Source organism: Hydra vulgaris, chromosome 02 (assembly GCF_038396675.1).
Source record: "Hydra vulgaris chromosome 02, alternate assembly HydraT2T_AEP".
Taxonomy (NCBI): Eukaryota; Metazoa; Cnidaria; class Hydrozoa; order Anthoathecata; family Hydridae; genus Hydra; species Hydra vulgaris.
In genome coordinates, this window is record NC_088921.1 from 33,164,524 (window position 1) to 33,181,889 (window position 17,366).

Genomic DNA, 17,366 nt, shown 5'->3' on the forward strand with positions numbered 1-17,366 from the left:
TTTTTTTCTCACTATAACTAAAGTTTACAAATAAAATCTAAGTTCTTATTTAAAAAATCATTTTATTATTTTTTTCAAATATGAACTAAATTTTATTTTGAAAAAAAATTTTTTTTTCATGAAACGTAAAATAATGTTTGTTTATTTTCTAATGATTTTACAGTTGGTTTTTGGTTATTTTATTAACTGTTAATACATTTTTTCTTATTTAATTTGTGAACTCTTTTTAATAATGTTTTTAAACAATAAAGAGTTTTTTTTTGTTATTTATCAGTTACCGATAACATATTCGTGATCATAATTTATTTTCATAAATTAAACAAACGTCTTTAAAACTATTGAATTAACAATAAACAAAATATCTTATTAATAAAATATTTACATCAAAATAAATCATGCATTTTTAAAACTATTATGACTAAAAATAATTTTTATATTTAAAAGGAATTTATATATTTAATTCCTTAACATAAAACTTAAAACACTTTATTTTTTTTAACTAATTTTTAACAACAACAACAAAAATTATGAAACAAACTGTTTCTTTAACAAAAAATCTATTAGTTTAAAATTGCAGTTAAATGCTTTTACTTACGACTTTACTTCTTCTGAATAAACATTACATTACATCACGTTAACGACAATCAAAAGATAATTTAAATATTCTAAAAGATATAAGTTTTTGCGTAGCGCAAAACTGCTGAACGCGTAGGCAAATCGCCTTTTTGCAAGCAAAATGCGAGCTGCGTAACGCTTCTTGAGAAAGCCTGATATATATATATATATATATATATATATATATATATATATATATATATATATATATATATATATATATAAAATATTAATATTAAAATATTTTGAATAAAAATCTCTCTCTAAATTTGTTTTATCAGCTCCACAAATTCTTAAGTATATTTTTGATTCAAATTGGTGCATACATGTTAACAGAGGTTTTGATAAATAATCTTAAACTTTGAAAAACTTTGACATACAGAAAATGGTTTATCTGAATAAAAAATGCCTCATGGCTAAACCCAGGTAGTTTATAGACCAAGATGCACAATTTATTTTAAATCTACAACATAATTAGGTAGGGTAATAAGGGTTTATGTATCAGCATGTATTAAACTATTAGGAGCTTAATTAATATAAAAAATATTTTCAAATCAAAAAATGAGCATAATCAAAGCTAAGTTATGTTATACTATATCAATGTTTTTGATTCTAAGAATTCATTTAGAATTTGTCACTAAAAATTAAAAAGATATTTATATATTTTTAAAAATTCTACATTTTGTTATATTTATATTTATTAATAATACCTTATTTACCATTAAAATTAGTAAATTAGGCAGCGTAGCAGTTTTGAAGCATAGCTTTTAGCATATCAAATTCTTTTATACAAACATGAAACGTGGAAACATGAACTGATAACATTAAATAATCTCATCTTTAATACAACTGAGTTAGGAACATAATATAACACTTTAAGAACATACAACACTTCATATATGTTTTTAATACAACACAAGAACACTGAAAATACAAAAACACTGGTCAATATTTATTGAAATCATGCTTCAAATTTCATTTTCATTAGTTAACAAAATTTTTTTAAGTTTAGACATTTTTATAAATTTTTTTTTTGAACATCATATAAAAAAAGACTAGCAATTAAATTACAAAAAAAGATTTTTTTGGGATATCGCTGAAAATTCTTTGGGATATCACTATATTATTTTGTATTTTTTACTTTGGTACTTTACATATTTAATCCATCTAATGAAGTACTATCATTTTTAAACTTTTGATTAATACTCAAATACTCCAGTCATAATTTTCTATAAGTTAATATATTATATAAAAAATTTATAAATATATTATTAACTCGTATTACCAAACTAAATAATGTAATGTCAGCCTGTTGGCTATGATTCAAATGTGCTTAAACACTTTTAGAAATTGTGAATATTTTTATAAATTTCACAAAAAGGAAGTCCAATTATAATTTTAATGAGTTTTACCTAATATTTATAGCAAAAGACTGTTTTTGCATTGCATAGTGTAAACATGTATTAATACTTTGTTTTGGCTCGTCAAACTTATAGAACAACCTCTATTCTTTGTGGCATTGCGGCAACATAACAACATGGGTATAAACACTTCAATAAAAAAAGCAGTATTTATTTGAAACTTGTGCTCAGAAATGTATAATATATGCTTTTATATGTTGTAAAGCAAAAATTTTAATTTCCCCCTGTTTTTAACAATTGTCATTTCATTTACCTTATAAAATTCCATAGTGCACCACTGATTATAGTTTTTTACATATTTTTTATTTTTAGTTCTATAGTTATTATTTTCATCAACTTTATTTTATGGATTGAAAAGAATTAAAAAATTTTATTGTTAAAGTTTTAAAATTATCAATTCTTGAAATTATCAAAAAAACAAACAATTTAATTTATAAGCAAAAAACTTTTTTAAATGTTTACTAGCAAAAAATAAGTTTGTTTGGTAATGTGCAGTTTTAGTAGTGCCACACCTAATATTTAACCAAAATTCTTTTAACTTTATTTCAATGACTAAGAATGTGTTTTTTGAACATTTGATCTAACAAGTATTACATCTAACAAAAAAATTAATTTGAAAGTGTTTCAAAAAAATCCTCACGTTTGTTGTGTTTTTTTTAGATATGTAAACTAATATATTATAACAAGTTTACTCGAAAAACTCAAAAACTTTTGAAAAGTGCTTTTTTTTTTATTAATGGCTTGATTTAAAAGAAATTTAAAAAATACATCTTAATTGTCATTTTAATAATTCCTACGCCTACTTATAATGAATCCTCTTTTTCTATAAGTCAGTAATGCAACACATTTGTTTTAGCAGCACTTTTTTTGTGTGAATTTTGACTTTGAAAATTTAGTAGTATTGTTTTTTATTTTTTATATGTAGAAAATTGAACATTTCTGAGCAATACAACTAAATTTTAAAATTCTTATCACACTGGAATAACAGAGAACCATATACAGATGGCAATAATGATGATGATGATGATGATGATGATGATGATGATGATGATGATGATGATGATGATGATGATGATGATGATGATGATGATGATGATGATGATGATGATGATGATGATGATGATGATGATGATGATGATGATGATGATGATGATGATGATGATGATGATGATGATGACAACTACAATCATATTCTTCTTAAATACTACATTTAAAAGAAGATTTTAAAAAGAAAAATATTCAAAAAGTTATTTGAAACAAAAATTTTATTTGTGCTGTTATATCAATCTAAAACTATTAAAAAATATAACTTAAACCATTACTTGATACCTATACTTTTGCAGTATTGGTCACATGATTCCCCACCTTTAGACAATTGTACTCCTGCACAATCAACCTGGCAAACAGCAGTTTCACTTTGATGACAGTCTTTGGAACAGTTTATGAGTGTTGAACTTCTTGTTTTAAATCCAAAACCACACAAAACACTGCATTGGCTCCATTCACTCCAAGGTACTACAGCTGCAAAACAAAAACAAAAATTTTAAATTAGATATTGAATATAAAATATTGAAAATATTAAATGGCTATCATATAATTAAAGAAAATATTAATTAATTATATAACTTTCAAAAACTCTTACTTGTAGTTATTTCAGTTGTTGTTGTAGTTAGACTATTGGCTGTTTCTAGTAGACATTAACAACAAATTAAATAGCTTAAATCATTTTTAATATACGCGTTATATATATATATAGTTATCTTTAGCTCAAACACCTGTCAAGCCAATATATCTATTGGCTTTTAAGGCTAACAGATATAGTGTCCAAGTGTCTCAATGCCCAAATTAAGCAAGTCACTTTTTACCACAAACTTTTAGAAAATGTCTCACTTATCAAACTTTTAGAAAATGTCTCGCTTATCAAAGATTTTTAAAAATTTAACACAATAAAAAAAAAATTTTAAACTTAATTCACTCCAAAAAAAGTTCAAAGCAACCATTATGAAGTTGGAATTTAACAATTATGAAGTTAGAATAAAATAAAAATAGTTTTTTTTTTTTTAATTCTGATTCACTCCCAACAAAGGCTGCAAGCAACCACTCTTAAGTCGGGAGTTACTAGAAAAAAAGAATACAGTCATAGAACAAGGAAACGATTAACAAAAGACTTTAAAAGTTATAGGTTGTATGAATCAGGAAAACACGAAGATAGGAGAAAGTTCCAAAGGGTTATAGTGCAGGGAAAAAATCTAGTCAAATAAAAGTTTTTAGAGCATGCAGGGACAGACACAGTAAAAGAATGAGACTTTGCTAAATGACGAGTCAAGTAAGAATGAGTTTTAGTTGATGAAACTAAAGATATTAGCCTCTTTGAGCAGCAACCATGATTAGTAGAAAAAGAAAAAAGATGCAACTCTATGATAATGGGAAAGAGGCTCAAGCTTAGCAGATAGAGCGGGTCCAACTATGTTTACAATGCGTTTTTGGGCCTTGTCTAGAAGAGAAAGAGCATTATTAGAAGAACCAGTCCAAATATGACAAGAGTATTTCATACAGGGACAAATAAGAGATTTGTAGAGGTAGAGAATGGAATCAGGAGAGAGAAAATGACGAGCATGATAAAGAGAAGCAATCTTAGCAGATGCTAATTTAGCAATCCATTCTATGTATGGTTTCCATGAAAGGTCAGTAGTAAACAATAATCCAAGAGGACATAAAGAAGAGGACTAAGTAAGAGGGTTGCCATTTATTAATATAGAAATGTCAACAGTACTGGTATAGTTGTTTGCTGTAAATAACTGAGTTTTGTTGGAGTTAAAATTTGCAAGCCACTGTGAGCCAAAATCTGTTACAGAAGTGAGATCAGATTCAACATCGAAAAAAGAAAATTTTTTGTCAAGACAGTAATATAAAGTTGAGTCATCAGCAAAAAGAGCTACTTTAGATGTAAGGTTGTCGGAAAGATCATTAATGTAGATAAGAAACAAAACAGGACCAGAAGTTACTAGAAATAAAGAAGAGTGTTAACCTCTGAGGATAACTTTAATAAAGCAGTCAGAAAGAAATAATTTGATGATCTCAAAAACTTTTCTAGATACACCATACCAAACAAGTTTATGGAGAAGACTAGCATGCCAAACTTTGTCGAAAGCCTTAGATATGTCTAGAGCAATAGCCCAAGCCTCACCGCTTCTATCTAACGCATGATAAAATCTTTCAGTCACAGTAGTTAGCAAGTCAGCCATAGAGCGAGAGGATCATCAACCATATTGATTATCTGACAATAAGTTATTTAACTCAAAATGGGATGTGAGAAATTTGTTTATCAAAGACTCAAAAACCTTGCTAATAACAGAAAGAAGACTGATCAGACAATAATTGGATGGGTCAGAATATTAACCCAAAATTTTGATAATTGGAACAACAGATGCCATTTTCTAGCAGGCAGGAAAACAAGATTCAGACAAGCACTTATTAAACAGTTTAGAGAGAATTAAAGAGATTTCTGGAAAACAATTTTGTAAAACTATGACAGGAATTTTGTCTTGACCGCAAGCTGTAGTAGTATTTAATCAAGATATGACTTTAGCAACGGAAGCTGGAGTGATTTGAATGTCTAACAACGGATCAACCTATTTAATTGGAATGGAAGGAGGAGAATGACCATAAGATTTGAAAGTCGAATTGGAAGAAAAGTTCTTCGCAAGTAGTTCTGTCTTATCCTTGGGAGAGGTAATAAGATCAGTTCCATGAATGAGAGATGGAATGTTAGATCTACCTTTGTTATTAGACGCTATTGAAGATATTCCAAAAGTCTCTAGAGCCTAACTTCTGAGATAAGATAGGAGATTTATAGAACTGAGAATAATTGAGCTTAGCATCTGACAGCACCTTATTACATCAATTTCTAGTAATAATAAATAGCCGTTTGTTCTCAAAAGAGCTGTTCTTTTGAAAAAGTTGAAAAAAATGATTATGATTAAATATAGCAGCTGCACAATAGGGTGAAAATCATGGAGTAGAATGAGGTTTGACTTAGAACCAACAAGAAGAAATAAAAGCTTCCATTCCTGCTTGAATCCAGGAGGTTATTTAGGAGGCACATTTTTCAACTGAGAAGGAGCTCAAGGATCAACACAAAGGAAAATCACAAAAAGAATCCCAGTCAGCTTTAGGGTAGTAGTAAGTAGTGCAATAATAGAGTCCAAAAATGAAGTACGAGATGAAAGATTTAAAGAGATCATTGCATAGTAAGAACCAGCTCATGGAGAAAAAGGAGAAACTGAACACAAGCAAGGATTAGACACCAGACATAAATCAAGGAGTGAAGGTAAATGATTAGGATTGTCAGGAAAACAAGTCACAAAAGTTATCTGAGTAAGAGATTGAGAAATGCAGAAGTTATAGACTATTGTGCCAGCAGGGTCAGTGGTATTAAAGCCAAACCACTCAGTGTTATGAGCATTAAAGTCACTAATAACAACAATATTGGCAGAGGAGTAAAGAAAGAGGGCATGGTAAATTTGATCAGAAGTTACATCTAAAAGTGTGCAGTCTTAGGAAGAAGGAGAACAATAAAGAACAAAGAGAAAGGGGATAGAGGGATGAGGTGCTAAGTAGAAGCACATAAAAGAATGGTCAAAGGATTCGAACCTTATTTCACAACAAATAAGTGAATTGATGCGTATATATACCCCCAACTAAACATGTGACTATTGCAGTCTTTGCAAATCAAAGGATAGTACCCATCAATACTAAGATTAGAAGGAATAGCAGAATTTAAATTAGTCTCACTAAGAGCAAGCAAGTCTGGGGAAGTTTACAAGAGGTTAGATTTAACTGATGGAAGGTTGCTTCACAAACCACAAATATTAGAAAAAGATATATTAAAAAAGTTAGGTGGTGGGGATGGTTTTTTGTTTAATATTTTGGGTAATTTTGGCATGATTTAAGTTTTAAAAGAATTTGAGTTATTCGTAGATAGAGCACGGCCTCCTAAGCAATGAACTATGCAATTTTCTCAGTTGTGTTAATTAACCCTAAGTTGTGATATAGGGCTCCTTATGAGGCCTCAACAATGCGAGCCAAAAGCATTAACAGGGACACCATCCATGCACAACATGGCACTGTTAATTCTCTGACATTTTGCAGCTGTTGATGGAATCAGCCTCTCTGAGAGCTACCACAGAGTTCAGAAAACCTCACTACCAGCTGGCCTCAGAACCATTAAACTGAGTTTTAGAACTGTACTCTCACTAGGAGATAACAGGAAGAGTTGCATAGCCACTATCAAGGAGGCACAAGTAAAAACCTATGAGAAAAATCAAGAATATCCAGCATTCATCATCCTTGGCAGGAAACAATGTAACACAGGTTTACATCTACGCCAGTCTAATAGATGAAGTAGGGGTTTGAGGCTAGTTGGCAGAATTATTCTGCTTACCCCTAAAGTCTTTGCCTAGGAGGCCTCCTACAAGACAGTAGCTGGATGCAGTTAACATCTGCATAAGACAAGTATTTTTATTGAGACACCATCACTAGCCTTTACTCAACCAAGAGCCCCAAGACAGGGGATTTTTAAGTCAGAATATGTTTCTCCTAGCCTTTGCCTAAAAAAGTATATCCTACAAGGCAGGAGGGCATGGGGCAGGTACTACTGGGTTACATAATACCAGTAGCAGGGTGATCGTAATGATCCTGAACCTTACCTGGAGTAATTAAAAGAAGTTACTTCCTGCAAACAGTACCCTATTTAAACATTTAAACAGAACATATACATAGATAAAGTAACATGTGGGTAAACCAACACCAAGCCAGAGGTTCAGACAGAACACAAACATACAGATAGCAACTTACGGGCGAGTCAACACAGCACCAGAGGTTTAGAAAGAACATAAATATACATATAAAGTAGACTACAAGTGAGCTAAAACAGTAACTAAAGCACCTCCAACTATATAAGACACACACACAAAAAAATTTGCTTAAAATGCGAATCCCACAAGGCAAAAAAACATGGAACAGGCTGCACTGGGTTACATGTTACTAGTAACAGGATGATCAAAAATTGTTAAAGAATAAAGAAAGAAAGAAACAATTGACAGAAGACTTGAAAAGTTGAAGGTTGTATGAGTCCGGAAAACATAAAGATGACAGAGAGTTTCAAAGCATTGAAATATGGGGAAAAAATTAGATTAATAAAAGTTTTTAGAGCATGAAAGGGCAGATATAGACAGATGCAAATAACAAGTCATGCAAGTTTTGCTTCCTCTAACATATAAAGACGTTGCTCAGAGCCAAAATAATTTTAATGTTTTTTAGTTATATAACAAAATAGGTATTGTAAATCATTGTAGACTATTAGTCATAACTTTTTTTCTTCAGATCTAAACAATAAAAGACAAACTTGAAAAAGTTTAAACAAATAATTAAAATGTTTCTTCTTAGTACATTTTAAAAATAATATCAAAGATAATTTCAATTTTTAGTTCCTGTGTTTAAAAAAATACAGTAATATATGAATATAGAAATTATATTACTTTTTCAATAACTATAAGTTATAACTAAAAAGAATAAATATAAAACACATACTTGTTGTAGTTTTAGATGTTGTTGTTGTTGTAGTAGGAGATGTAGTGGTTTGAAATGGATCTACACCACACTTTTCTAATAGTGTGAAAGTTTTTTATATTCATTGTATAATATAGTTTTTAGATGTAATAAAACAAGTATATATTTTTATTATTATTATTATTAATAATATTAATAATATTTTTTAATCTAATGACAAAACATTATTTCAAAAACATTTTAGTGTATAGAAGATAATCCAGAACTTTGTCAGAAATTAGATAAAAGTACTGTAAACACGATTCTCCTTTTCTTTCTGTTTTTTCTTTTTTTTTTTTTCCATTTTTATAAATTCCCCTAAAGGTAGTCAGAGAGACAAATCTGATTGTTGTTGTAATTAAATCTAATGAATCAAATGAAAGATAATATTAAATTGCATTTAATATTATCTTTAACTTGATTATAGCCAAAAAATGTGTCCTTTACAAAAAAATTAACATAAATAAAATTATTATTTCTAATTATTGCTATATAAGGCCTATATAAGGCAAAAAAATAACATAAATAAAATTATTATTTCTAATTATTGCTCTATAAGGCCTCCTAAATACTTAAATTAAAACTTTTTAACAAAAAAAAAACTTTTATTGACATAAAAAAATTAGGAAATTATTTATAACTTTTTTTTAGAAAGGAGGAAGGAGGGGGGGGGGGAGTAAAATGTCTTATTGAATCCTCCCCTCACCCCTCTAAATATGAGCCTACCCCAAGCACAAAAAATTATAAATTAAATATAAATTTATTATTGCCCCAATACTTTTAGCCTACCCCTGGCACAAAAAATTAGAAATAAAGTATAAATCTATTATTGCCCTGAAGACTTTAAAAGTAAAGACTAAAAAAGTAACTAATTTAGATATAGTTTTGCTATAAATAAGTTAGCAATAAACTTTATGTATAAGCTTTACTTAAATGGCTGTATTAAGAAAAGTCAAAAAATGCAATAATATATTTTTCATCAATAGTGATGTTTGATAACAATATTGTAAATTGTAATAATGTAATGCCTCAAAAAAAATTATCAAGGTGACATTACTATTTTGACCCTCAAAATACCCCGAAATATATGCCTTTATTATTCTATTTGCATGCACTTAAGGTGGTCTAAAAAAATTTTCAATTGGATTTTTGTATGTGGAAGTTTTGCCATGTGGAAGATTGTCTATTTACCTAGCTTCAAGATGATTACTCATTTTGTTCATAAAATATTGAGTCAGCATAAAAAAGAAAATGGAAACCCGAATATCTCAATAACCAAAAGGAGATGAAGGTTCTAAACTTCAGATTTTCTAAAATATTATTAAACCTATACAATATAAAAAATTAGCAAAATCCAGAACATGGGGTGACATTTTTTGGTTTTTTCTGCTGATTTGACATGTAATTACGGTTAATGTAAATTGTTTTAGATCACAAGTCATTACTAACACAATAGCAACTCCATTAGCCATGATTAGATGAACAAGGCATGTTACCAAAGGTACGGCTTGTAGCAAATGTGACTCCTTTGTTCAAAGGAGGTTCTAAAAAGAGTCCAAACAATTGCAGACCCATTACTTATGTGCCATGCAAAATAATGAAGAAAATAGTTAAAAATAAGATAATGCAGCATCTACTGTCTTAAAATCTTATATCAAATTGTCAGCATGGTTTCATAAACAAAAAAACTTGTGTTACTAATTTACTTAAGACTATGGATTTTTTGATCTACAATATATCACATAAGCTTCCAGTTAACAATGTCTTTCTAGATTTTGCTAAGACGTTTGACAAAGTTCCTCACACTGGACTGCTACAAAAGCTGAAATCCTTTAAAATTGAAGGTAAAATTTTAAACTGGATTAAAGCGTTTCTTTCAAATCATACTCAAGGTGTCCAACTTAAAAAAGTAACATCAGAATGGAAAAAAGTTACTAGTGGTGTTCCTTAAGACTCTGTTCTTGGTCCAATGCTTTTTACTATCTTCATTAATGATTTAGCAGAACAAACTAATAGCAAAAATATATGCAAAATGTATGCAGACGACACAAAAATCCTTAGTGTAGTCAGCACTGAAGAACAAAAACTTTGTCTGCAAGCTGACATTGACAACATTGTTAATTGGGCTCAAGAAAATTGCTTTTACAATTAAATAAAATTTTTATTAAAAAACATAATACAAAACATATATATATATATATATATATATATATATATATATATATATATATATATATATATATATATATATATATATATATATATATATACATATATATATATATATATATATATATATATATATATATATACATATATATATATATATATGCATATATATATATGTGTGTGTGTGTGTGTGTGTATATATATATTTAATAACAATATTAATAATAATAATAAAAATAGCAATAGTTATAATAATGCAGAAAAATACAAAAGTTAAAATAATATAAATACCAAAAGCCATTATTGAATTTGCTGCTTCACACTTTTTAAATACTACTTCTAAATTAGTATTATAACTCAAACAAAAATCTTGAGAAAACACTTTCATCTTAGATTCTCCAGTCATAAAAAATGCTCCAGTACATGCTGTAAAATAACCACACACAAGTTATATATATATATATATATATATATATATATATATATATATATATATATATATATATATATATATATATATATATATATATATATATATATATTTATATTTATATATATATATATTTATATTTATATATATATATACACACACACACAGATATATATATATATATATATATATATATATATATATATATATATATATATATATATATATATATATATATATATATATATATATATATATATATATATATATATTAGAAAGAAAACACCAATTTATACGAATTCTCTTTATACAATTAATAATTCATTATTTGAAATTTTTGCTGGATTATGGTTACCAGCATCATCAGCTTGTAAAAATTGTACAAAAAAATTTTTTGTAACGTTAGAAACAGTTTAAAATTAACTAATGTCAGCAGTTGAGTGACTTCTTTCTTGCTTACATAAAAATGTAAAAAACAGAGTCCAAAAATTAGCTTTCACAAACGGCCCATTATCTAAATTAATTTTGCCATTTAAAGGTGAACATTGGTACCTTGGTATTTCAAGAGCTTCACGCACTTTTTGATTAAATTTTTTTGTTTCAACTTTAATTGTTTTTACATTTTCTCACTTTATTTCTTGCGAGCAAAACTTATTATGGGTGGCTATTGTAGACTGATAATGTTCTACCTTGTTTAAACTTTTTAGATGTTGAGTTCGATTTTTAATTTGAAGTTTAGTTTCGTCTACACATATCTTTGAGCATTTGCATTCAGTTAAATAAGTTCCGGGTTGACTATTATGTGGCAATTTAATTATGTTTTTTGACGTTAGTAATATTCTTAAATTTAGATTTGATTTAAAGACTACTCTATAACCAGCTTTCCAAAATATTTTCCTTAATTCCAGGGATAGTGATGGTATCCACGGTAAGGATACAGTAGGGAGGTTATGAGAATCTGATTGAATTTTGTTGATTTTTAGGGAAGGTTTAATTTCCAATTAAGTTTGCAATCCGTGTAAGTTAGCATATGGTGTATCCATTTTCGTTAAACATTTGAATATGGAAACTAATCTTATTTTGTAAATATAAATTAGTGCATATAGAATAAGCCCTGTGAATGTAACCTTTAAATATTGCATTTAGAATCTTGAAGTCATGATTTGAGTGAGGCTTAATTTGGATATTAGTAATGGCTTCCTTTCTGTAAACTTTAAACTCGTATTTTCCGTTGTTATTATTTATTATGGTTAAATCAAGGAAGTTTAGAGTTCTGTTTTCGCTTTCAGTTTCAATCCGCTATTGTATCACAGGGTGTTTGTTTGTTTAAGATAATTAGGAATTGTTCTGATGAAATTCTTTTATATCCTTTAATACCACTTTTGGTAGTATTGATGGATACAAGTTTATTACATGAAATAAAACTTGAAACATTTGAAACACTAAAGGAAGCCAATTTAATTCTTATAGATCAATTAAATAAAGATGATTCTTAAAATATTCAACCAAGCTTACTATATCTGAAACAAGACAACTCATAGAGCTTTCTTTACTTTGTTATTTCCTGTAGAACAACGAAATCCATGAACTTATAAATTCTGGTTCTATAGGTCTTTCATTCATGGTTGTACTTGCAGAACCATTTTTGCAACATCATGAACAAAACGCTTTCAAAATTGCAATAGCAGTAAATCCTCCTCTTGACCTAAAATCCTATCTAAGATATGTCGATGATAGCCATGTTAGATTTTCCAACATTCAAGAAGCAGAACAATTCCTAATTATCTTAAACAAACAATACCCTGCTATACAATATAAGATCGAAACTGAAAGCGAAAACAGAACTCTAAACTTCCTTGATTTAACCATAATAAATAACAACAAAGGAAAATACGAATTCAAAGTTTACAGAAAGGAAGGATTTGAGTGGTCATGGTCTTGGGGTCATGATTTGAGTGAGGTTTAATATCCAAATTAAACCTCATTTAACGAAAATGGGTACAACATATGCTAACTTACACGGATTGCAAACTTAATTGGAAATTAAACCTTCCCTAAAAATCAACAAAATTCAATCAGATTCTCATAACCTCCCTACTGTATCCTTACCGTGGATACCATCACTATCCCTGGAATTAAGGAAAATATTTTGGAAAGCTGGTTATAGAGTAGTCTTTAAATCAAATCTAAATTTAAGAATATTACTAACGTCAAAAAACATAATTAAATTGCCACATAATAGTCAACCCGGAACTTATTTAACTGAATGCAAATGCTCAAAGATATGTGTAGACGAAACTAAACTTCAAATTAAAAATCGAACTCAACATCTAAAAAGTTTAAACAAGGTAGAACATTATCAGTCTACAATAGCCACCCATAATAAGTTTTGCTCACAAGAAATAAAGTGAGAAAATGTAAAAACAATTAAAGTTGAAACAAAAAAATTTAATCAAAAAGTGCGCGAAGCTCTTGAAATACCAAGGTACCAATGTTCACCTTTAAATGGCAAAATTAATTTAGATAATGGGCAGTTAGTGAAAACTAAATTTTGGACTCTGTTTTTTACATTTTTACGTAAGCAAGAAAGAAGCCACTCAACTGCTGACATCAGTTAATTTTAAACTGTTTCTAACATTACAAAAAAAAATTTTGTATAATTTTTACAAGCTGATGATGCTGGAAACCAAATCCAGCAAAAATTTCTAATATTATAAATTGTATTAAGAGTACTAAATTATAATTGTACTAAATTATAAATTGTATTAAGAGAATTTGTATTAACTGATATTTTCTTACTAATATAACATATACTCTTATACACGATATCACTTAAAATATATATATATATATATATATATATATATATATATATATATATATATATATATATATATATATATATATATATATATATATATATATATATATATATATAAACACATTTTGTTAATAAAATGAGATTTATTAGGAAAATATTTTATTAAGAAAAGTTTTATATAATAACAAATGTAATAATTATAAACATAACTGAAAATAATATAAAAAATGTATTATAATAAACCCTAAAATATTAATTTATTCAAAAAAATATAAAATCTGCATTTAATAAAAACTTTTTTGATATCAAAGTCAAAAACACACAAAATCAGGTTTTTTGCTAGATTTTTTTACTGCAATCCTCTAATAGTTTACTCTTCATAAAACTGCTTTAACATTCTACACACAATTAAGCATATAATCTCTACATAATTTAGATTTTAGTATCTTGAAACCAGTTCTGCAGGGAAGTGATACGCTGAGTTTTTAAATGTTTCTTGTTTTAATGATTATAAGCTTTCAGTTGCAATTTAATGCTTCCATAATTCAGTTAAATGTTTTGTTGAGTGGTTTCATTTATATATGGTAATTCTTGTTGAGATTTATTAGAACATGAGATTTATAAGAACGCATTTGTCTGTACTTACTATTTTTTTTTAATTTAGCCTTCTATCTAACAAAAACCGAAGTAATAAAAAAGAAAACAGAGTATAAAACATTATTAGAAAAAAAAACTATAATAAAAGTAATTTCACAATATTGTGGAATACTTACTGTACTATGTACCATGGTCAGTGCTCAAAGTGGAGAAAAAAAAGTAACGGGATGGTATTCAGTAAATTAAAAATACCATCCTGCTTAATCATTACATATAGAGATTTATAAAAAGGTGGCAGGATGGTTTATACTTTATAAAAAGGTGATGGGATGGCATCCCGCCTTATCCCACTTCACTTTGAGCAATGACTATGGAAAAATTTAAAGACCAAAGAAACCACTGCTTTTTATGTATTGTCAATCAAAGGAAACCTTTTTTATATAAGAGCAGGCCTTTTACTAAAAAAAAAACTTACTCTTTTGCAAATGCATATGTTAATTTTGTTATGCTAAAATCTATTTTGTTTTGTAATATTTAAATAAGCTTAAAGATATTGTTTAAGCAATCTCAAAATTGAATTAACCTTATACCACACACTATTGTTAAAAAAGTCTTTATAAATATAGAAGAAAAACATATCATATAGGTGTATATATAGAAATTAAAGTTAAAGCTCCTTCTTGGGTTAAATTTTTTTTAATTGACTTAATTTTATTTAAATGCATCCATTATTAATTTTGTTCAATGATCAAAGTTTATTTTTTTACAATTTCATAGAAATAAAAATGCTATTAAACACGCTCTATAAGTATGTTAAAAGTATGTTAATTCACAAAACAAAACTTAAATTAAAAAAAAACTAAAACTAAACTTATTCTAATAAAACCTTTTTGTCTAAATTTTTAATAATAAATCATAAATCTAGTAAACCAAAATAAATCTTTGCTGATCAAAACAAAACCACTGGTAAAATAGTTAACGATTGTGGAGTTTTTAGTCTTATTTCAATATCAGTAAATATTTAAAAATTTTAGTTTATAACTTTCTGAATCTTTTTATGCTTATGTATTGTGCATTATATATTCCTAACCAGGCCTGTAAAAATATTTTTTTTACTTTGAATAATGCTAAGGCCCATAAATGTGTTAATTAATTTGAACATTTTAGACAGCAATTACAAAAAACTTTTTTACTATTAATCAAATTTTGAATAAATTTAAAAAAACTTATAACAAAAACATCTGAAATGTTAACTACTTACTATTGTGTATAACATGAAATTTTACTTTTCTCTAATTAAAGTCAAGCACAGAAGAGGTATTTTCATCTGTGTTCTTAATTTTCTTCTTGTCTCCAAACCATTAATACTGCCTTAAAAGTAATCCCCTCAGTTTCAAAAAACTATTAAACTCTGGCTAGTAATCCATTAAAGCAGCCAGTGTAGCAAACATCCTTATAAGGATTTAAAACAGAAATTTGAATATCTCTGATATAAATAGTCAAGACATCCAAGTGTTTATAGTTTATCAGAAACTTAACTTAAATTCCATTCACACAACAAGATAAAGACAAAACAAGCCCTTTTTCCTGCACAAAAAAACTACTGGACTTCTTTTAAATAAACATATTTTTCTTTCTAAATTTTTTGATGAAAATAAAATTTTAGTGAAATTAAAAAAAAAAGTCTAGCAACTTTGAAATATAAACAATGATCTCTCAGATCATTGATTTCTTTGAAATTAGAGCATCAATAATAATTTAGTAACCATGGTGCAGTGGTTAGAGTTCTGGCTCGGAACCAAGAGGTTTGAGGGAGATATAGGTATATATTAGGAGAAATTTGAAGAGTAAACACTTGAAGAGTGTTTACTTTTCAAATTCTCCTAATATACCTATATCTTGTGATTTCTAAGACATACCTATATCTCCTAAGATAAGCCTACATCATGATATATCTTGGTATATATCTTAAGATATTTTTATGGGTCTTAAATATATAATACAATATAAATTTATAAATATAATGTCTTAAATAGTTATAAAACTAAATCATGACATTTTGATATTCTTTTCTTTAAATCTGACGAAAACATATACTTGATTAGCTTATATAAATTTTAACATTCTGAATCTTAAATGCTCTTTTTAACAAATAGCATTAAAATAGAATAATAAGGTAAAATATTTGGGTAAAAATAAAACGCATATCTAAATAATAATGTAGAATATTAGAATAAATAAAGGTACATTTCCATAATTAGTAGTGTAATGCAATTTATCAGAAGAAACACAAATTTTTTAATATGTATATTTTTTTGTAATATTTCAAAAACATGTGCTAAAACATATTTTACACACATAGATTTAGTGGGTACTTGCATATGTTTGGATCTTTTCAACCTTTGCTTTTATTCATTTAATGGTAGTTCTAAAAAATTTGGATTTTATTTTAAAAACAATAACAGCCAAAGATTTCATAGTGATTTCTTTTTTAATTTAATTTTTATAAAAACTTTTTTTGTGAACTTTTTGAAGCAAATTTTTTGCAAACTGCTTTCGCCAGTTGTATAGCTTCTAATAGATTGAACACCTATATTAAACAATTCCATGTATTTTTTTTATCTCAAAAAAATAGCGCACACTCTGGCATGACATTATATGTTATATAACAAGTGTGAATTTAAAAAACATAGAAAAATCCTGC

The 17,366-nt window shown here is 27.4% G+C and overlaps 1 protein-coding gene across 1 annotated transcript in view; it reads right to left on the minus strand.

Moving 5' to 3' along the window:
- The window catches only part of LOC100202641 (uncharacterized), a 106,216-nt gene that overhangs the window by 61,727 nt on the left and 27,123 nt on the right, over positions 1 to 17,366 (minus strand). The window contains exons 4-7 of the mRNA XM_065790648.1: positions 11,106 to 11,240; positions 8,628 to 8,702; positions 3,679 to 3,723; positions 3,366 to 3,557 (exon numbers count right to left, since the gene is read on the minus strand). Coding sequence (XP_065646720.1) covers positions 3,366 to 3,557; positions 3,679 to 3,723; positions 8,628 to 8,702; positions 11,106 to 11,240 — 447 coding nt within the window. The remainder of the gene's footprint in view (positions 1 to 3,365; positions 3,558 to 3,678; positions 3,724 to 8,627; positions 8,703 to 11,105; positions 11,241 to 17,366) is intronic.